The 24,461-nt window shown below is 41.4% G+C and overlaps 1 protein-coding gene across 1 annotated transcript in view; it reads left to right on the top strand.

The window, feature by feature from the left end:
- Positions 1-235: 235 nt before the first annotated feature.
- The window catches only part of kcnn1a (potassium intermediate/small conductance calcium-activated channel, subfamily N, member 1a), a 205,472-nt gene continuing 181,246 nt past the window's right edge, over positions 236-24,461 (top strand). The window contains exon 1 of the mRNA XM_061919820.1: positions 236-1,305. Coding sequence (XP_061775804.1) covers positions 286-1,305 — 1,020 coding nt within the window. The 5' untranslated portion in view covers positions 236-285. The remainder of the gene's footprint in view (positions 1,306-24,461) is intronic.

The raw sequence follows: 24,461 nt of genomic DNA on the forward strand, positions 1-24,461 counted from the left end.
TGTTGAAGAGAGCGGGATTCAAAGCGAACCCCCAGCCCCAAAACGGTCCCCTCTCCACGGGGGCCCCACCGGCCCGTAGTGATGGATCCGCTGCAACCTGTGTGCACATACTAGGGCACGGACGGAGCTCTCCTCTCCGGGGGGGCGAAGGCGGCGTTTTGGCAAGAAGTGTGACGTTTTAAGGCAGAGCCGCCCAATGACACGAGGGCTGGTCGCGATGAGCGGGCGTCGGAGCTGTTGTGCACGGCAGAGGAGCGACCGCAGCGAGACTCGGCGATTAGGGGGATGCGGCATCGGTGCGCGGGGGCTGTCCATCAGCATCAACAGCATCAGCATCAGCATCAGCAGCAGCAGCAGCATCAGACCCCCCAGCAGACGGCAGCGAGCGGCGAGCCAGACGCGCCTGTTTTCAGCCTGCCGCCCCCGCCCTCCTCCCAGCAGCAGCGAGAGTGCGACGCGCACCGCCGGAGCCTCCAGGAGCTCCCCTGCCTGAGTCAGCCCGCGCGGCGCGGGGAAACGCCGTTTCCAGCGGGCGCGCAGCAGCAGGACCCCTGGGCCCCGGCCGGCTCCCAGCCTCTTTTTCCCAGCTGCCACTGCAGCTTTTCCACCAACCATTCACAAAAGCAGCGTCCTCTCCCCGCACCGCAGCCCTCCCCCGCGCTTATTCCGCCGCCGCCGCCGCTACCGCCGCCGCCAACCTCCTTTCCCGGGGATTGTCAACGTCTGGCAAGGAGTGGCGATAATTACCGCCAGGCGAGCATCGTGGAACGCTGCAGGGGAGGAGGAGGAGAGCGCAGGCAGCCGCAGCAGAAGCAACACTGTCATCCACCCAGGGACTCCTCCCCTGAAGGAATCCGTGCAAACTCGCAGAAAAGCTGCATTCTCGCCGAGCCGCGGACGCAGCAGCAACAGATCCCGCAATTGCGAGCGCAGCGGCAGCTACTGGTGGGGAGCAGCCTGCCCGTCAACTACTGCGCCAGCGGCCCCGGGGAGCTATGTAGGACCCGCCAGGCTCCACTGCTGCAGCAGCAGCGCGCACCGGGGCTCGTCGTCTCCCAGCGGCCGCCGCCGCAGCAGCGGCAGCAGCAGCAGCGGCCGCACGGTGACCAGCAGGACCGCAAGAAGTGCGCCAGGACCCCCGCGCCAGGCGCAACGCCCCCGGCCAAGTCGAGCGCGACCGGCGGCGGCAGCAGCAGCAGCAGCAGCAGCAGCAGCAAGGAGAGCCCCAACTACGGCTCCAGCTATCACCTGTGGCCGGAGAGCCCGCATAAAGGCGAGGAGAGGATCCGCATCGACCCCCACAAGGTAGAGAATCACGCGGCGTGTAGGATTTTTTTTTTTTTTTTTCCACACCCCCGCTGACCACGCCTGGCGTGTTATTAACAGCAAAGCTAAAATGTAGGGGGGGGGGGGAAGAAAAAAGACGCACTATCACGCATGTAACAACAACCGCGCGTCACACCTGTTCCATGTTGCGGTGGTGCGCGGCCCACGGAAATATTCAAATGAGGCTCCCGTGACAAAGCGCCTGTTGTTGCATGTTCGCGGTGGGGGGGCTTTTTTAAATATATTTATTATTTTTTTTGCACACAATGTGGGCTCGATTGTGGCCTGCCGACATTCCTCCGAGTCACTCCACAGATGTGCGCCCCACGTCGCACGTACGAGCTGCAGCACGCTGCTAAGGGTGATGCGGGGGGGCTAACTTTTTGCCTCCGAGGGCCCGAGCGAAAATGCGCCAATGTTCTAGGGCAAGGGTCGGGGACCTTTTTTTTGGCTGAGAGAGCCATGAAAGCCAAATATTTCAAAATGTATTTCAGTGAGAGCCATATCATATTTTTTAACACTGAATACAACAAAATGTGTGCATTTTTAAGTAAGACCAACATTTTTAGAGTATAATAAGTCTTTTATTCTTTTTAATAACATTGTTATTCTGAAGCTAACCAATAAAAAAAAATGTCAAGTCTGTTGATCATGTTTTTGTTTGGCCATGTGCTGTTTGTCCTTTCGACTCTTTAAGTTCCTGTTTTTTTCCACTCCTTTGTCTGGTTTTCCTTGGTTACTCATTCCCGAGCATTAATCAAAGGCAGTATTTGAGCTCGTCTTTGCCAGTCAGTCGCCCTGTGCTGACTTGTTTCATGCCTTGCCATAGTTTCGTGCTTCATGCCATGCCAAGTAAGTTTTGTTTGATTTATGTTCATAGTCTGTTTATGCGTTAGCTTTGTTCCTTAGCCCAAGTTGTGCCTCCACTATAAGCGATTTTTGTTTGTATCTTTTTTTAGTTTAAATGAAATCATGTTTTTACCTAAATGCCATGTCCCGAGTAGTCCGTCTGCCTTCCTGGGGGAACGACCCCGCAGCAGCAAACTGCGACTCCCCCCCCCATCGTGACATAAAATACTTCTTACCATTAATGCGACTTCTTGAACAGGTGCGGTAGGAAACGGATGGATGGATTTAAATGCATGAGAATGTTTTGTATTTTGCACGTTATTTTGAGCACTGTGATTACCAGCGAAATTATTCATAATTATGGCGTCAAGCAATGTCAGCTAAGATTTATCTGAGAGCCAGGTGCAGTCATCAAAAGAGCCACAGGTTCCCTACCCCTGTTCTAGGGGCCATTTTTTTTTTTTTTTTTTCCAAACAGCAGAATTTAGCCTCACGCCCTCTTAATGTCCTACTGAAATGAGATTTTCTTATTTAAACGGGGATAGCAGGTTCATTCTATGTGTCATACTTGATCATTTCTCGATATTGCCATATTTTTGCTGAAAGGATTTAGTAGAGAACATCCACGATAAAGTTCGCAACTTTTGGTCGCTAATAGAAAAGCCCTGCCTTTACCGGAAGTAGCAGACGATGTGCGCGTGACATCACTGGTTGTAGGGCTCTACAAATATTCCCATTGTTTTTAATGGGAGCCACCAGCAGGACCGAGAAAACGACAATTTCCCCATTAATTTGAGCGTGAATGAAAGATTCGTGAATTAGGATATTGATAGTGAAGGATTAGGAAAAAAAAAGAAAAAAAAGCGACGGCTCCGGGCGGCGGCAGTGTGAGCGTTTCAGATGAGGAATGCTCATCTTTTGGTGCTGATAAAAAAAAGCCTTGCCTGTACCGGAAGTCGCAGACGATGACGTCACAAGGGTGAGGGCTCCTCGGACGGAGAAAACGACAATTTCCCCATTTATTTGAGCGAGGATGAAAGATTTGTGGATGATGATATTGATAGCGAAGGACTAGAAAAAAAAATATTAAAAAATAAAATAAAATAAAAAGCGACGGCTCCGGGCGGCAGCAGTGTGAGCGTTTCAGAGGTAATTAGACACATTTACTAGGATAATTCTGGAAGATCCCCTTATCTGCTTATTGTTTTAATAGAGTTTTAGTGAGATTTTAAAGATTGTAAAGACATACATAGAGGTCAGATGGCTGCGGCGAACACGCAGTGCCTCAGAGAGAAGCCGAGGAGCCAAGCTCACAGCTGCCTTTTAAACAGCTGCTGCAGGACGACGAATAATCCAATGATTTCTCCGGTAAGATATATATCACAATTTCCCCATCTAAAAACATGCTTTTGACGTAGAGAAAACATGTTCGCTTGACCGCTCCGCTTCACAACAAACAAAGAAACACCGGCTGTGTTTGTGTTGCTAAAGGCAGACGCAATACACCGCTTCCCACCTACATCTTTCTTCTTTGACGTCTCCATTATTAAATGAACAAATTGCAAAAAATTCAGCAACACAGATGTCCAAAATACTGTGTAATTATGCAGTTAAAGCAGACAACTTTTGGCCACGAGTGTTGCAGCGCTAATATTTCCTGACAGTCCGTGACGTCACCCGCACGTGTCATCATTCCGCGACGTTTTCAACAAAAAATTGGCGGGAAATTTAAAATAGCAATTTAGTCAACTAAAAAGGCCGTATTGGCATGTGTTGCAATGTTAATATTTCATCATTGATATATAAACTATCAGACTGCGTGGTCGCTAGTAGTGGCTTTCAGTAGGCCTTTAAAGGGGAACATTATCACAATTTCTGAAGGGTTACAACCAATAAAAATCAGTTCCTAGTAGCTTTTTCTCAAAATTTTACCCATCACGCAATATCCCGAAAAACGGCTTCAAAGTGCCTGATTTTAACCGTCGTTATATCCACCCGTCCATTTTCCTGTGACGCATACTTGCCAACCCTCCCGGATTTTCCGGGAGACTCCCAAAATTCAGCGCCTCTCCCGAAAACCTCCCGGGAGAAATTTTCTCCCGGAAATCTCCCGAAATTCACGCCCCCTCCAGCTCCATGCGGAGATGAGTGGGGACAGCCTGCCCAATCACGTTACAACATCTACTGATTTTTAATAAAAAAAAACTGCACACACAAGGAGACTAAACAAGAACGATGAAGTTACAGCCATGGCGACACCGTCTGTAATAGAGTGATTCTCTGTTGTCTGTCGCCATCTCCTGGTGAATGTCGGCTATAGCGTTATGGGGTTGCTTTTTAATTGGCCGACGATTTACGTGGTGTTGTGCACCTGACGGAAAGTGACTCTCGCCAGTACGCAAAGGGCAGAACAAAGGTTACTCAAATAGTGAAAGGTAAGTGTTGTTGTTGGTTTTTTTTAATAACCAGCCAGCACAGTACAGTTAGTACAACAACTGTGTTTTTATTACTGTGTATTTGATAAGTACCGTCTGAAATTCAACTATTTCTTTTACTTATATATATAATAGAATAAATATATATATATATACATATATATATATATATATATAGCTAGAATTCATTGAAAGTCAAGTATTTCATACATATATATATATATATATATATATATGTATATATACATATATATATATATATATACATATATATATATATACATATATATATATGTATATATATATATGTATATATACATATATATATATATATATACATATATATATATATACATATATATATATGTATATATACATATATATATATATATATATATATACATATATATATATATATATATATATATATATATATATATATATATATATATATATATATATATACATATATATATATATATATATATATATACATATATATATATATATATACATATATATATATATATATATATATATGGAATATATTTGAAATACTCGAGTTGGTGAACGATACTCGTCCCCTCTTAACCGGAAGTAGCAGACGATGTGCGCGTGACGTCACGGGTTGTGGAGCTCCTCACATCCTCACATTGTTTACAATCATGGCCACCAGCAGCGAGAGCGATTCGGACCGAAAAAGAGACAATTTCCCCATTAATTTGAGCGAGGATGAAAGATTCGTGGATGAGGAAAGTGAGAGTGAAGGACTAGAAAAAAAAAAAACGTTGGAGCGATTTAGATGTTATTAGACGAATTTAGGGCTTCACGGTGGCAGAGGGGTTAGTGCGTCTGCCTCACAATACGAAGGTCCTGCAGTCCTGGGTTCAAATCCAGTCTCGGGATCTTCCTGTGTGGAGTTTGCATGTCCTCCCCGTGAATGCGTGGGTTCCCTCCGGGTACTCCGGCTTCCTCCCACTTCCAAAAACATGCACCTGGGGATAGGTTGATTGGCAACACTAAATGGGCCCCAGTGTGTGAATGTGAGTGTGAATGTTGTCTGTCTATCTGTGTTGGCCCTGCGATGAGATAGCGACTTGTCCAGGGTGTACCCCGCCTTCCGCCCGATTGTAGCTGAGATAGGCGCCAGCGCCCCCCGCGACCCCAAAAGGGAATAAGCGGTAGGAAATGGATGGATGGATGGATGGATAGACAAATTTACAAGGATAATTCTGGAAAATCCCTTATCTGCTTGTTGTGTTACTAGTGCTTTAGTGAGATTATGTGGTCATACCTGTACAACCTGAAGGTCGGCCCCGCACCTTTCTTCAGCACCCGTCGACGGGTGGTGGCGATGCCCATCTCTGCCCTTCGCAAGGGACTCTCTTCGAAACACGATCTTTCGAAATGAACGCTGCATAATACACTGTACTTTGTGTGTGTGGTCCAATCCAACCGTGTTCGCTTGACCGCTCTGTTCCATAGTAAAGCTTCACGGTCATCTTTCGGGAATGTAAACAAGGAAACACCGGCTGTGTTTGTGTTGCTAAAGGCGGCCGCAATACACCGCTTCCCACCTACAGCTTTCTTCTTTGACGTCTCCATTATTCATTGAACAAATTGCAAAAGATTCAGCAACACAGACGTCCAGAATACTGTGGAATTATGCAATGAAAAGTGACGACTTATAGCTGGGAACGGTGCTGGAACAAAATGTCCTCTACAATGCGTGACGTCACACGCACGCATCATTATTCCGCGACGTTTTAGCATGATACTTCCGCGCGAAATTTAAAATTGCAATTTAGTAAACTAAAAAGGCCGTATTGGCATGTGTTGCAATGTTAATATTTCATCATTGATATATAAACTATCAGACTGCGTGGTCGGTAGTAGTGGCTTTCAGTAGGCCTTTAAAGTAGAGACTGTCAGGTGCTATAGCAGGTGGCAACTATAGTAAAAACTGTAAAAAAAACTCATTTTAGTTCAAGGGTCGCATGGAGGGAGGAAAATCTATTCCCACGCGGGCCAAACAGGTAAAAAAAGCCTCACACCGCCTTAAAGTATAGACTACCAGGTGCTATAGCAGGTGGCACTTATAGTAAAAACTGTATAAAAAAAATAAAAAAATAAAAATAATTTTGGTTCACGGGCGGAATGGATGGAGGACAATCTTTTCCCACGTGGGCCAAACAGGTAAAAAGCACGATAACTTAAAAATAAAGAACCTTAAAAATAAAGATAACTTTAGATTGTTTTCTATGTGCTGAGCAGGGGGGGGGGGGGGTCCCAAAATGTTTGCCTCCGAGGGCCTGAGTGAAAATGCGGCAATAGTCTGAGGGCCAAATGGCGATTTTTTTTTTTTTTAACACACAACAGCAGAATTTAGCTTCACGCTGCTTAAAGTAGAGACTGTCAGTTGCTATAGCAGGTGGCAACTATTGTGAAAACTGTAAAAAAAAAATACCAAAACAAAGAAAAAAAACAAACTCATTTTAGTTCAAGGGCTGCAAGGATAGAGGACAATCTATTCCCACGTGGGCCAAACGGGAAAAATCATGGCAGGATGACCTAAAAATAAAGACAACTTTAGATTGTTTTCTTTTTGCCTGCAAGGGCCCGAGCGAAAATGCAGCAATGCTCTGATTTTTAACACGCAACAGCAGAATTTAGCCTCACGCTGCCATAAGGTGCAGACTGTCAGGTGCTGTAGCAGGTGGCAACTATGGTAAAAACTGTAAAAAAAAACAAAACAAAAAAAAAACGTATTTTAGTTGAAGGGCCGCAGAATTTAGACTTACGCTGCCTTAAAGTATAGACTAACAGGCGCTATAGCAGGTGGCAACTATAGGAAAAACTGTAGAAAAATACAAGACGAAATTTAAAAAAAGTGCAACACTGTAAATAAATAAAAAAAACACCACTGCTATTTTTGACTGCAAAATTCTGGTGTCTGAGCTGCTTTTGTTTTGTTAACAGAAAAATCTACTATAGTTTTTTATTTTTATTTTATTTTTTTTACAGTGCATTGCTGTAAATTAAAAAAAACAACACTCATTTTTGACTGCAAAATTCTGGCGACTGAGCAGCTAGTTTTTTTTATACAGAAAAATTCAAAACCATTTTTTTTTTTTACAGTGCATTACTGTAAATTGAAAAACTATTATTTTTATGGTCATATTTTGGCGACTGAGCTGCTATTTTTTTTACAGAAAAATATACAACCTTTTGTTTTTTTTTTACAGTGCATTACTGTAAATGAAAACCACTCTTGTTTTTAGGGTAAAATTCTGACAACTGAGCTGCAGTTTTTTTTTTTACAGAAAAATGTGATTTTTTTTTTTTTTTACAGTGCATTACTGTAAATAAATCAAAAATACCACCGTTATTTGAGACTGCAAAATTATGGCGACTGAGCTGCTAGTTTTTTTTTTACAGAAAAATCTACAACTTTTTATAAAAATTTTTTTACAGTGCATTGCTGTAATTAAAAAAAAAATACCATTGTTATTTTTGACTGCAAAATTCTGGTGACTGAGGTGCTAGTTTTTTGTTTTGTTTTTTTTACAGAAAAATCTACTATCTTTTTTTTTTTTCACAGTGCATTACTGTAAATAAAAAAAAATACCACCATTATTTGAGACTGCAAAAATTCTGGCAACTGACTGCTAGGTTTTTTTACCCAAAAATCTACAATTTTTAAAAAAAAATTTTTTACAGTGCATTGCTGTAAATAAATAAAAAATACCATCATTATTTTTGACTGCAAAATTCTGGTGACTGAGGTGCTTTTTTTATTTTATTTTTTTTACAGTGCATTGCTGTAAATTAAAAAAAACAACACTCATTTTTGACTGCAAAATTCTGGCGACTGAGCTGCTAGTTTTTTTTTATACAAAAAAATCCACAACCATTTTTTTTTTACAGTGCATTACTGTAAATTAAAAAAAAAAAAAACGTTATTTGAGACTGCAAAATTCTGGTGACTGAGCTATTTTAACATAGCATCCATGTTCATTGTTTTTACAGAGCATTACTGCACATTGAAAAACTCTTATTTTTATGGTCAAATTTTGGCGACTGAGCTGCTATTTTTTTTACAGAAAAATATACAACCTTTTGTTTTTTTTTACAGTGCATTACTGTAAATGAAAAAAAATACCACCGTTATTTGAGACTGCAAAAATTCTGGCAACTGACTGCTAGTTTTTTTACCCAAAAATCTACAATTTTTTTATTTTTTTATTTTTTTTTACAGTGCATTGCTGTAAATAAATAAAAAATACCATCGTTATTTTTGACTGCAAAATTCTGGTGACTGAGGTGCTTTTTTTTTACAGTGCATTGCTGTAAATTAAAAAAAACAACACTCATTTTTGACTACAAAATTCCGGCGACTGAGCTGCTAGTTTTTTTTATACAGAAAAATCCACAACCATTTTTTTTTTACAGTGCATTACTGTAAATTAAAAAAAAAACACCGTTATTTGAGACTGCAAAATTCTGGCGACTGAGCTATTTTAACATAGCATCCATGTTCATTGTTTTTACAGAGCATTACTGTAAATTGAAAAACTCTTATTTTTATGGTCAAATTTTGGCGACTGAGCTGCTATTTTTTTTACAGAAAAATATACAACCTTTTGTTTTTTTTTACAGTGCATTACTGTAAATGAAAACAACTCTTGTTTTTAGGGTAAAATTCTGGTGACTGAGCTGCATTTTTTTTTTTTACAGAAAAATCTGATATAATTTTTTTTTTTTTTACAGTGCATTGCTGTAAATAAATAAAAAATACCATCGTTATTTTTGACTGCAAAATTCTGGTGACTGAGGTGCTAGTTTTTTGTTTTGTTTTTTTTACAGAAAATATATTATTATTTTTTTTTTTTTACAGTGCATTACTGTAAATTAAAAAATAAATAATACTACTATTATCTTTAACCGCAAAATTCTGGCGACTGAGTTGCTGCAATTTTAACATAACATCCATGTTCATTGTTTTTACAGTGCATTACTGTAAATGGAAAAACTCTTATTTTTATGGTCAAATTTTGGCAACTGAGCTGCTATTTTTTTTACAGAAAAATATACAACCTTGTGGGGGTTTTTTTACAGTGCATTACTGTAAATGAAAACAACTCTTGTTTTTAGGGTAAAATTCTGGCGACTGAGCAGCAGTTTTTTTTTTTTTTTACAGTGCATTACTGTAAATGAAAAAAAACACCACCGTTTTTTGAGACTGCAAAAATTCTGGCAACTGACTGCTAGTTTTTTTTACCCAAAAATCTACAATTTTTATTTTTATTTTTTTTTAACAGTGCATAGCTGTAAATAAATAAAAAATACCATCGTTATTTTTGACTGCAAAATTCTGGTGACTGAGGTGCTAGTTTTTGGTTTGTTTTGGGTTTTTTTGCAGAAAAATCTACTATACCGGTATTTTTTTTTTTTACAGTGCAATACTGTAAATTTAAAAAAATAATACTACTGTTATTTTTAACAGCAAAATTTTGGCGACCGAGGTGCTAGTTTTTGTTTTTTTTTACATAAAAATCTACTATAATTATTAACAAGGGGCTAAATTTGGCCCCACTTTGGGCATCCCTGGTATCGATTGTCTTACTGGATTCAGGTACAGATGCGGGGAAAAGCCCGTGTCCGAAATGCGGTCTGAGAATGTACTAGGGCGTCTAGACTTGGGCGCCGTGGAGAAGTTGGACGTGAAAATATGGTGGACCTCAACCTTGTGCAATTTCCCAACACATGGCGATGAATATGTCACGCAGTTGGCGGGATGAAAGATTCTAAATAACAACATGAATATAGACATCCTGAGTAAATTATGTCAGGGGAGGGGGGTCATAAAATAAATCCTTGCAGGGCATTAAATCACGGCTTGAATAAAAGTGGCTCACTGTGTCGCCAAGCTCCGTTCACTCCCGGGCTCCGCAGACCCGGTGCGAATATTTGGGCGCACTATTGGAAAAGTTGGAGTGAGTCATAAACGCGATATTAAAAATGTACAGGCGACACAACTCAAGGTTATTCTTCACACGTCGCTAAAATGTCCTGTTGATGCAGCGACAACAGGGCTGGGGAATAGGGTTGTACGGTATACCGGTACTAGAATGGTACCGCGGTACTAATGAATCAAAGACGGTACTATACTCTGTTTGAAAAGTACCAATTCCCCATATATGTATATATATATATTTTTTACAAGCATGATTGCGCGTCGTCACTTGGTGACATTGCTGGTTTTACCAGCAGAGGAGCATGTTCGGCAGCGCGCGCACACAGAGTACTTACAAGCCGACGCGGCGTGTAGACAGAAAAGGGAGAACAGACACATTTTGGCTTAAAAAGTAAAAATGCCCAGAACCCCTTGCGGCACCAACTTTTCCGGGACGTTACAAAAATGCTTTATTTGAATAAATATAATATTTATCAAGCAAGTTCAAGTATCATTGGCAAAATTTCAAGTACACACCTCAGAGTATTTTGGTACTTTACGCATGTTACAGTTAGCATTTTAGCATGCTCGCTTTAATCTAATTTAGCAGGATAGTGTAATTTTGTTGGTGTTTCACTAATGTAAACTGCTAACATGCTATTTTAGTGTTAGCATGCCAGCCTCTTTGGCTCATATTTGTGTTACTCAGCGCTAGGGTTCTACGGTATACCGGTACTAGAATGGTACCGCGGTACTAATGAATCAAAGACGGGACTATACTCTGTTTGAAAAGTACCGATTGCCAATATATATATATTTATTTTACAAGCATGATTGCGCGTCGTCACTTGGTGACATTGCTGGTTTTACCAGCAGAGGAGCATGTTCGGCAGCGCGCACACACAGTACTTACAAGCCGACGCGGCGTGTAGACAGAAAAGGGAGAACAGACACATTTTGGCTTAAAAAGTAAAAATGCCCAGAACCCCTTTCGGCACCAACTTTTCCGGGACGCTACAAAAATGCTTTTTTTGAATAAATATAATATTTATCAAGCAAGTTCAAGTATCATTGGCAAAATTTCAGGTACACCCCTCAGAGTATTTTGGTACTTTACGCATGTTAGAGTTAGCATTTTAGCATGCTCGCTTTAATCTAATTTAGCAGGATAGTGTAATTTTGTTGGTGTTTCACTAATGTAAACTGCTAACATGCTATTGTAGTGTTAGCATGCCAGCTTCTTTGGCTCATATTTGTGTTACTCGGCGCTAGAGTTGTACGGTATACCGGTACTAGAATGGTACCGTGGTACTAATGAATCAAAGACGGTACTATACTCTGTTTGAAAAGTACCGATTCCCAATATATATATATTTATTTTACAAGCATGATTGCGCGTCGTCACTTGGTGACATTGCTGGTTTTAACACCAGAGGAGCATGTTCAGCAGCGCGTGCACACAGAGTACTTACAAGCCGACGCGGCGTGTAGACAGAAAAGGGAGAACAGACACATTTTGGCTTAAAAAGTAAAAATGCCCAGAACCCCTTGCGGCACCAACTTTTCCGGGACGCTACAAAAATGCTTTGTTTGAATAAATATAATATTTATCAAGCAAGTTCAAGTATCATTGGCAAAATTTCAGGTACACACCTCAGAGTACTTTGGTATTTTACGCATGTTACAGTTAGCATTTTAGCATGCTCGCTTTAATCTAATTTAGAAGGATAGTGTAATTTTGTTGGTATTTCACTAATGTAAACTGTTAGCATGCTATTGTAGTGTTAGCATGCCAGCCTTTTTGGCTCATATTTGTGTTACTCGGCGCTAGGGTTGTACGGTATACCGATACTAGAATGGTACCACGGTACTAATAAATCAAAGACGGGACTATACTCTGTTTGAAAAGTACCGATTCCCCATATATATATTTTTTTTACAAGCATGATTGCGCGTCGTCACTTTGTGACATTGCTGGTTTTAACAGCAGAGGAGCATGTTCAGCAGCGCGCGCACACAGAGTACTTACAAGCCGACGCGGCGTGTAGACAGAAAAGGGAGAACAGACACATTTTGGCTTAAAAAGTAAAAATCCCCAGAACCCCTTGCAGCACTAACTTTTCCGGGATGCTACAAAAATGCTTTATTCGAATAAATATAATATTTATGAACCAAGTTTAAGTATCATTGGCAAAATTTTCACCTAGTCATTATGTGTCCTCTTTTGGAGATTTCACAAAATGGTCAGCCTCGTTAAATATTTTGGTACTTGACGAATGAGACCTGTTAGCAGGCTAACGATAATATGCTAGCTTTTTGAGGGTGTAATTTTGCAGGTGCACACCTCGGTCATATTTTGGCACTTGATGCATGCTAACGTCGACATGCTAGCATTTAAAAGACAAAATTTCAGGGACACATATTTTGCTACTTTACGCATGTTATAGTTAGCATTTTAGCATGCTCGCTTTAATCTAATTTAGCAGGATAGTGCAATTTTGTTGGTATTTCACTAATGCAAACTGTTAGCATGCTACTTTAGTATTAGCATGCCAGCTTCGTTGGCTCATTTTGCTCATATTTGTTTTATTCGGCGCTAGGGTTGTACGGTATACCGGTGTTAGCATAGTACCGCGATACTAATGAAGCCTATCGGTCCCGCTCTACATCAAACGCATTCAGCTAGAAAAGATTTTGACGCACATTATTACAAGTCTTTGACACCCGTGATGTCAAAATGAGATGAAAGTGCTTTTTCTGTTACAAACCCCGTTTCCATATGAGTTGGGAAATTGTGTTAGATGTAAATATAATCGGAATACAATGATTTGTAAATCCTTTTCAACCCATATTCAGTTGAATATGCTACAAAGACAACATATTTGATGTTCAAACTGATAAAATAACTTAGAATTTCATGGCTGCAACACCTGCCAAAGTAGTTGGGAAAGGGCAGGTTCACCACTGTGTTACATCACCGTTTCTTTTAACAACACTCAATAAACGTTTGGGAACTGAGGAAACTAATTGTTGAAGCTTTGAAAGTGGAATTCTTTCCCATTCTTGTTTTTTGTAGAGCTTCAGTCGTTCAACAGTCCGGGGTCTCCGCTGTCGTATTTTACGCTTCATAATGCGCCACACATTTTCCATGGGAGACAGGTCTGGACTGCAGGCGGGCCAGGAAAGTACCCGCACTCTTTTCTACAAAGCCACGTTATTGTAACACGTGCTGAATGTGGCTTGGCATTGTCTTGCTGAAATAAGCGGGGGCGTCCATGAAAAAAACGGCGCTTAAATGGCAGCATATGTTGTTCCAAAACCTGTATGTACCTTTCAGCATTAATGGTGCCTTCACAGATGTGTAAGTTACCCATGCCTTGGGCACTAATGCACCCCCATACCATCACACATGCTGGCTTTTCAACTTCGCGTCGATAACAGTCTGGATGGTTCGCTTCGCCTTTGGTCTGGATGACACGATGTCGAATATTTCCCAACATTTTTTTAAATGTGGACTCGTGGACCACAGAACACTTTTCCACTTTGCATCAGTCCGTCTTAGATGATCTCGGGCCCAGAGAAGCCGGCGGCGTTTCTGGATGTTGTTGATAAATGGCTTTCGATTTGCATAGTAGAGCTTTAACTTGCACTTACAGATGTAGCGACAAACTGTATTTAGTGACAGTGGTTTTCTGAATAATTACTGAGCCCATGTGGTGATATCCTTTAGATTGATGTCGGTTTTTGATACAGTGCCATCTTAGGGATGGAAGGTCACGGTCATTCAATGTTGGTTTCCGGCCATGCCGCTTACATGGAGTGATTTCTCCAGATTCTCTGAACCTTTTGATGATATTATGGACCGTAGATGTTGAAATCCCTAAATTTCTTGCAATTGCACTTTGAGAAACGTTGTTCTTAAACTGTTTGACTATTTGCTCACACAGTTGTGGACAAAGGAGTGTACCTCGCCCCATCCTTTCTTGTGAAAGACTGAGCATTTTTTTGGGGAGCTGTTTTTATACCCAATCATGGCACCCACCTGTTCCCAATTAGCCTGCACACCTGTGGGATGTTCCAAATAAGTGTTTGATGAGCATTCCTCAACTTTATCAGTATTTATTACCACCTTTGCCAACTTCTTTGTCACGTGTTGCTGGCATCAAATTCTAAAGTTAATGATTATTTGTAAAAAAAAATAAAAATGTTTATCAGTTTGAACATCAAATATGTTGTCTTTGTAGCATATTCAACTGAATATGTGTTGAAAAGGATTTGCAAATCATTGTATTCCGTTTATATTTACATCTAACACAATTTCCCAACTCATATAGAAACGCATCAAGGACAACAAGAAACCCCCCGACACATTTTAGTCCATTTTTTGCACAATTAATTTCATCTTTCATCCACTGGTTGTATTAGAATGCATGAGAAGGTTTGAGTGCACGCCTGCGATGTTTAGTTGTTATCAAGGCGTTACGGCGGTGGGTCTTACGGCATGAAAAGTGCCGTCCCTGAGCGTTTGTCGAAGGTGCCGCTGAGGTGAAGTTTACACGTGACGAGAGAGGAGTAGAAGAGGAGGCGGCATCCAAATCAACTCCTTAAGATGCTGCGGATGTTTCCGGGCCCGAGTAAAAGGTGTGGAACACTCAGCCACCTTGACTTCTTCTCAACTCCGCCTGATTGAGAGCTAGATGGAAAGTATCAACATGATCCGGTGGCCACAGATGAGGCGCTAGCTGTCCAAAGTCGGGACACGGGGTGGACCACACATTTGTGTATCAGTTGGGGACGTCTCTGTGCTGCAGACCTGTGTGGCCAGCACTAGTCCACAATGGACTGGACTCCCACTATTATGTTAGATCCACTATGGACTGGACTCCCACTATTATGTTAGATCCACTATGGACTGGACTCTCACGAATATGTTGGATCCACTATGGACTGGACTCTCACTATTATGTTAGATCCACTATGGACTGGACTCCCACTATTATGTTACATCCGCTATGGACTGGACTCTCACACGGTTATGTTAGATCCACTATGGACTGGACTCTCACTATTATGTTAGATCCACTATGGACTGGACTCTCACTATTATGTTAGATCCACTATGGACTGGACTCTCACTATTATGTTAGATCCACTATGGACTGGACTCTCACTATTATGTTAGATCCACTATGGACTGGACTCTCCCTATTATGTTAGATCCACTATGGACTGGACTCTCACTATTATGTTAGATCCACTATGGACTGGACTCTCACTATTATGTTAGATCCACTATGGACTGGACTCTCACTATTATGTTAGATTCACTATGGACTGGACTCTCACTATTATGTTGGATTCACTATGGACTGGACTCTCACTATTATGTTAGATCCACTATGGACTGGACTCTCACACGGTTATGTTAGATCCCCTATGGACTGGACTCTCACACTATTGTGTTAGATCCACTATGGACTGGACTCTCACTATTATGTTAGATCCACTATAGACTGGAATCTCACAATATTATGCTAGATCCACCATGGACTAGACTCTCACACTATTAACTAAATCCACTTTGGACTGGACTCTCACACTATTATGTTAGATCCACTATGGACTGGGATCTCACTATTATTGCATCCAGTCTCCCCCAGGGGAGTGGATCCGGCATACTATTGTGAAAAGTCCAGTCCATAGTGGATCTAACATAATATTGTGAGAGTCCAGTCCATAGTGGATCTAACATAATATTGTGAGAGTCCAGTCCATAGTGGATCTAACATAATAGTGAGAGTCCAGTCCATAGTGAATCTAACATAATAGTGAGAGTCCAGTCCATAGTGGATCTAACATAATAGTGAGAGTCCAGTCCATAGTGAATCTAACATAATAGTGAGAGTCCAGTCCATAGTGAATCTAACATAATAGTGAGAGTCCAGTCCATAGTGGATCTAACATAATAGTGAGAGTCCAGTCCATAGTGGATCTAACATAATAGTGAGAGTCCAGTCCATAGTGGATCTAACATAATAGGGAGAGTCCAGTCCATAGTGGGGCCAGCAGCAGACCATCCCAAGCGGAGACGGGTCAGCAGCACAGAGATGTCCCCAACTGATGCACAGGTGAGCGGTCCACCCCCGAGTGCCGACTCTGGACAGCCAGCACTTCATCCTGCAGGCCTTGTCCGGAGTAGTCCGTCTACCTTCCTGGGAGAACGACCCCGCAGTAAGCTGCAGAAACCCCGCCGTGACATCTTTTAAGCGAAGCTTTTAGATAATTGACCTTTTAATTGTCCTTTTTAAAGGGGAACATTATCACACTTTTTGAAGGGTTAAAACCAATAAAAATCAGTTCCCAGTGGCTTATTTTATTTTTCTAAATTTTTCTCAAAATTTTACCCATCATGCAATATCCCGCAAAACGGCTTCAAAGTGCCTGATTTTCACCATCGGTATATCCACACGTCAATTATCCAGAAACAAACATGGCGGATAGCACAGAAAGGTATAGCGATAGTTGCTCGGAATCAGACACGGATTTCAGCGGCGTAAGCGATTCAGCAGATTACGCATGTATTGAAACGGATGGTTGGAGTGTGGAGGCAGGTAGCGAAAACGAAATCGAAGAAGAAACTGAAGCTATTGAGCCATATCGCTTTGAACCGTATACAAGCGAAACCGACAAAATCGACACGACGGACAGGGTGGTATGTGTTTGTTTGGCATTAAAGGAAACAAACTAACAACTATGAACTAGGTTTACATTCTTTGTCATTTGTTTGCTTCGGTTTTCTGCCGTCATCGCTTGCCGTGCTCCCGAGGTCCGTCGTCCCGGAATAGCTCACGCACTCCGGCAGATTCAGTGGTGGTCTATTTTCCAATATTGCAAATTTTGTTGACTTTATCGTTGGAAATGTATCTGCTTTGAGTGTCGCAGGAGATCCACAAATTCTTGCCATCTCTGTCGTAACGTAGCTGTCGTCGGTAAAGTGTGCGGAACAAACGAGGAACCATTTCGTCGGCTTTCCCCACACCCTCGTATTTTGAACAAATTTCGTCCAATTTCTTGCAACTTTCGCATCTTTTGACCAGTGGTGCAACTTTAATCCGTCTGATCGTGTTGTTACACCCTCCGACGAGGCATGATGTCTCCAAGGTACGGGAAAACAGTCGAAAAATAACAGAGCTGACTTGGTGCGTGTAATGAGATTGAGAAAATGGCGGATCGTTTCACGTTGTGGCGTCACGGGTCAAAGGTCATCGCACTGACAGGCTATCAATTGAAAGGCGTTTAAATCGCCAAATTCACCCATTTAGAGTTCGGAAATCGGTTAGAAAAACATATGGTCTTTTTTCTGCAACATCAAGGTATATATTGACGCTTGCATAGGTCTGGTGATAATGTTCCCCTTTAAAACAAAACCTCTGCCGTGTTTTTAAAGGGGAACATTATCACAATTTCAAAAGGGTTAAAAACAATAAAAATCAGTTCCCAGTGGCTTGTTGTATTTTTTGAAGTTATTTTCAAAATTTTACCGGTCCCGGAATATCCCTAAATAAAGCTTTAAAATGCCTTATTTTCGCTATCTTCGAAACCCCTATCCATTTTCCTGTGACGTCACACAGTACTGCCGAGGTAAACAAACAATGGGAATACCACAGCAAGATATAGCGACATTAGCTCGGATTCAGACTCGGATTTCAGCGGCTTAAGCGATTCAACAGATTACGCATGTATTGAAACGGATGGTTGGAGTATGAAAGTATTGAAGAAGAAACTGAAGCTATTGATGCTATTCATAGCCATAGCATGGCCGCAAAGCTGCGTTAGCATCGCCGGTAAAATGTGCGGACCAAACGATCAGGACTTTTGCATCTTGTGACACTGGAGCAATTTAAATCCTTCAATTGGTAAGTGTTTTTTTCGCATTAAATGTGGGTGGAAGGAAACATAATATAGTTCCAAATGCATCTGCAGGTTATCCATACATCTCTGTGCCATGTCTGCTTTAGCACCGGCGGTAAATAGCATGTTAGCATCGATTAGCGTAGCATGTTAGCATGGATTAGCTGGCAGTCACGCCGCGACCAAATATGTCTGATTAGCACATAAGTCAACATCAACAAAACTCACCTTTGTGATTTTGTTGACTTTATCATTGCAAATGCATCCGCATGTTATCCATACATCTCTGTGCCATGTCTGTCATCGCCGGTAAATAGCATGTTAGCATCGATTACCGTAGCATGTTAGCATCGATTAGCTGGCAGTCACGCCGCGACCAAATATGTCTGATTAGCACATAAGTCAACAACAAAACTCACCTTTGTGATTTCGTTGACTTTATCGTTGCAAATGCATCTGCAGGTTATCCATACATCTCTGTGCCATGTCTGTCATCGCCGGTCAAATGTGGAGACACTCTGGCACATTCAATGGGGGTCTGGCGGCAGACACTTTCGCATCTTGGGGCCAGTGGTGCAACTTGAATCCCTCCCTGTTAGTGTTGTTACACCCTCCGACAACACACCGACGAGACATGATGTCTCCAAGGTAAAAAAAAATAGTCGAAAAAAACGGAAAATAACAGAGCTTAGACCCGGTGTTTGTAATGTGTTGAAAATGAAAATGGCGGCTGTATTACCTCGGAGACGTCACGTTCTGACGTCATCGCCTCCAGAGCAATAAACAGAAAGGCGTTTAATTCGCCAAAATTCACCCATTTAGAGTTCGGAAATCGGTTAAAAAAATATATGGTCTTTTTTCTGCACCATCAAGGTATATATTGACGCTTACATAGGTCTGGTGATAATGTTCCCCTTTAATAAATACTTAGGCCTACTACGTTACTGTATTTCAATGTCGGTCATGATGCTGGTATTTGGACAGTCAAGTTTTTTCCCCCTACTTGGTGAACAAAGTTTGAGAAGCGACCGCCATGAACAGAGCATTTGATGAAGTGTATACCATTACAGGATCCCACAGCACACCCTGAAACGTAATAGCTCGCCCACTGAGCCGGTGGGGGTGGGGGTGGTGGGGGTGTGAGGCGGCATGGTGTCCCGCCTCAATAACATTGTGCTTGGAAAGATGCATTGCTGCGTCCATTGTGATGGGCTGTGTAAGTACTCTCATGCCCGCCACTTAGTGCTCTGCTGGTCTGCCCTGCAGGGACACTCTGCTGCACCAACTCTGCAAGGCTTGTTTCTCACCCCGTTTGGACAAAATCTGCATGACGTCTTTCTGACTCCGGGGGTTTTGAATGTTTATCAGGAACTGCATACATATTTTGGAATTTACCTATTCAATTAACTTGATATGGTGAACTACATAAAACAACCAAGGAGATTGATATGAACTACTATCGCAGTCTACTAGGGTTGAATGAATGAATCATATTCGGTACTATACCGCCTTTAAAAAGTTAACCGTGACATTGCGGGTTTGACGAGCAGAGGAGCATGTTCGGCAACGCACAATCGCGGAGTACTAAGCAGAGTGGACTGGACTCACACTATTATGCTAGATCCAATATGGACTGGACTCTCACTATTATGTTAGATCCACTATGGACTGGACTCTCAATATTATGTTAGATCCACTATGGACTGGACTCTCACTATGATGTTAGATCCACTATGGACTGGAATCTCACACTATTATGTTAGATCCACTATGGAATGGACTCTCACACTATTCTTTTAGATCCACTATGGACTGGACTCTCACTATTATGTTAGATCCACTATGGACTGGACTCTCACTATTATGTTAGATCCACTATGGACAGGACTCACACTTTTTTGTTAAATCAACTAAGGACTGGACTCTCACTATTATGTTAGATCCACTATTGACTGGACTCTCACTATTATGTTAGATCCACTATGGACTGGACTCTCACTATTATGTTAGATCCACTATGGACTGGACTCTCACACTATTATGTTGGATCCACTATTGACTGGACTCTCACTATCATGTTAGATACACTATGGACTGGACTCTCACTATCATGTTAGATCCACTATGGACTGGACTCTCACACTATTATGTTAGATCCACTATGGACTGGACTCACACTTTTATGTTAGATCCGCTATGGACTAGACTCTCACTATTATATTAGATCCACTATGGACTGGACTCTCACACTATTATGTTAGATCCACTATGGACTGGACTTTCACTAATATGTTAGATCCACTATGGACTGGACTCTCACTATTTTGTTAGATCCACTATGGACTGGCCTCCCACTATTATGTTGGATCCACTATGGACTAGACCCTTGCTATTATGTTGGATCCACAATGGACTGGACTCTCGCTCTTATGCTAGATCCACTATGGACTGGACTCTTACTATTATGTTGGATCCACTATGGACTGGACTCTCACTATTATGTTAGATCCACTATGGACTGGACTCTCACACTATTATGTTAGATCCACTATGGACTGGGCTCTCACTATTATGTTAGATACACTATGAACTGGACCCTCACTATTATGTTAGATCCACTATGGACTGGACTCTCACACTATTATGTTAGATCTACTATGGACTGGACTCTTACTATTATGTTGGATCCACTATGGACTGGACTCTCACTATTATGTTAGATCCACTATGGACTGGACTCTCACACTATTATGTTAGATCCACTATGGACTGGACTCTCACACTATTATGTTAGATCCACTATGGACTGGCCTCCCACTATTATGTTAGATCCACTATGGACTGGACTCTTACTATTATGTTGGATCTACAATGTACTGGACTCTCGCTATTATGTTAGATCCACTATGGACTGGACTCTCACTATGATGTTAGATCCACTATGGACTGGACTCTCACACTATTATGTTAGATCCACTATGGAATCGACTCTCACACTATTCTGTTAGATCCACTATGGACTGGACTCTCACTATTATGTTAGATCCACTATGGACTGGACTCTCACTATTATGTTAGATCCACTATGGACTGGACTCTCACTATTATGTTAGATCCACTATGGACTGGACTCTCACACTATTATGTTAGATCCACTATGGACTGGACTCTCAATATTATGTTAGATCCACTATGGGCTAGACTCTCACACTATTATGTTAGATCCACTATGGACTGGACTCTCACTATTATGTTAGATCCACTATGGACTGGACTCTCACTATTATGTTAGATCCACTATGGACTGGACTCTCACACTATTATGTTGGATCCACTATGGACTGGACTCTCACTATTATGTTAGCTTTACTATGGACTGGACCCTCACTATTATGTTAGATCCACTATGGACTGGACTCTCCCACTATCATGTTAGATCCACTATGGACTGGATTCTCACACTATTATGTTGGATCCACTATGGACTGGACTCACACCATTATGTTAGATCCACTATTGACTGGACTCACACTTTTATGTTGGATCCGCTATGGACTAGACTCTCACTATTATGTTAGATCCACTATGGACTAGACTCTCACATTATTATGTTAGATCCACTATGGACTAGACTCTCACTATTATGTTAGATCCACTATGGACTGGACTCTCACTATTATGTTAGATCCACTATGGACTGGACTCTTACTATTATGTTAGATCCACTATGGACTGGACTCCCACACTATTATGTTAGATCCACTATGGACTGGACTCACACTATTATGTTAGATCCACTATGGACTGGACTCTCACTATTATGTTAGATCCACTATGGACTGGACTCTCACACTATTATGTTAGATCCACTATGGACTGGACTCTCACTATTATGTTAGATCCACTATGGACTGGACCCTCACTATTATGTTAGATCCACTATGGACTGGATTCTCACACTATTATGTTGGATCCACTATGGACTGGACTCACACTATTAAGTTAGATCCACTATGGACTGGACTCACACTATTATGTTAGATCCACTATTGACTGGACTCACACTTTTATGTTGGATCCGCTATGGACTAGACTCTCACTATTATGTTAGATCCACTATGGACTAGACTCTCACATTATTATGTTAGATCCACTATGGACTGGACTCTCACTATTATGTTAGATCCACTATGGACTGGACTCTCACTATTATGTTAGATCCACTATGGACTGGACTCTCCCACTATCATGTTAGATCCACTATGGACTGGATTCTCACACTATTATGTTGGATCCACTATGGACTGGACTCACACCATTATGTTAGATCCACTATTGACTGGACTCACACTTTTATGTTGGATCCGCTATGGACTAGACTCCCACTATTATGTTAGATCCACTATGGACTAGACTCTCACATTATTATGTTAGATCCACTATGGACTAGACTCTCACTATTATGTTAGATCCACTATGGACTGGACTCTCACTATTATGTTAGATCCACTATGGACTGGACTCTTACTATTATGTTAGATCCACTATGGACTGGACTCCCACACTATTATGTTAGATCCACTATGGACTGGACTCACACTATTATGTTAGATCCACTATGGACTGGACTCTCACTATTATGTTAGATCCACTATGGACTGGACTCTCACACTATTATGTTAGATCCACTATGGACTGGACTCTCACTATTATGTTAGATCCACTATGGACTGGACCCTCACTATTATGTTAGATCCACTATGGACTGGATTCTCACACTATTATGTTGGATCCACTATGGACTGGACTCACACTATTAAGTTAGATCCACTATGGACTGGACTCACACTATTATGTTAGATCCACTATGGACTGGACTCTCTCTTCTATACACAGGGACTCAGACAGGAAATCCCGACAAAACAAGAGCACTGGGACAGGAAGTGATTGAAAAAGTAGAAATTAGAAATGAGAGCACTGGAAAGGAATTAAATAACCAAACTGTCAATAGCAAGCTGACAGCATTAACGTTTGTTTACAAGTAGTTTGAGCTCTCGGCAATGAAACACCCAAAACATATCAAGTTATGAGCCTGCACTGGTGTTATAAAAAAAACATTTTAGGTTAGGCATTAAAAATCTATTAAATGCCTTATATCAGATTATTGATGTATTATATTGAACAAGATCATCAAATTTGAGCAACTTTGATTGCATAAACAGATTACGAACACCGTATTTCCTTGAATTGCCGCCAGGGCGCTGATTAATTTAAAACCTCTTCTCCCTCCGGCACTTACCAAATGCATGCAGTAAAAAATTGAGTGTGCTGTAAGGATACCATCATGAAAATCACATTTAATAAAAAAAAAAACGTTATTATGGTCTTACCTTTACTTATAAATGAAGTCCATGCCAGCTTCTTCTGATCAAAAGCATCGATAACTTGTTTATAAAAGTCTTCCTTATCTTTCTTCAGTTTTAAAAGTCTCTCTGTCTCGATGGAGATCTTCCTTTATTACCTCCTGCTTCGATTGAAAGTCCAGTTTGAAAGCCGCTGCTATCAGTTAGCTCGGCTCCTCAAGTGCAGGCGACGACAGAATTATCCTCGAACTCCCGCTCCCATTCTGCTCCGTGGGTGATCTCTTTATCCCACCGCTCCCACCATGAAGTGTTATTGTATGAATAATACACTGGGTATTTAGTACTGGAACATGCTTTATTTCAGCCCGGTTGTTTACATAGCCAGCATAGGAGTAGTGGAGTTACATCCTAAAAGGTCCGTTGTGCACCCCCCACGTCATATCCGTTCCCAGCACATATCACGTCACTCGTAGTTGCAAGAAGGATCACTTGCACCCTCTACCACCAGGAGGCGGGAGTCATTTAATGACTCATATTTGACACACGCAGCTACGGTATATTAATAAAACATAGCCGCTTACTGTTCTTTTTAGCATACCGGTAATCAATAGCTTGGACCTT

Source organism: Nerophis ophidion, linkage group LG14 (assembly GCF_033978795.1).
Source record: "Nerophis ophidion isolate RoL-2023_Sa linkage group LG14, RoL_Noph_v1.0, whole genome shotgun sequence".
Lineage (NCBI taxonomy): Eukaryota > Metazoa > Chordata > Actinopteri > Syngnathiformes > Syngnathidae > Nerophis > Nerophis ophidion.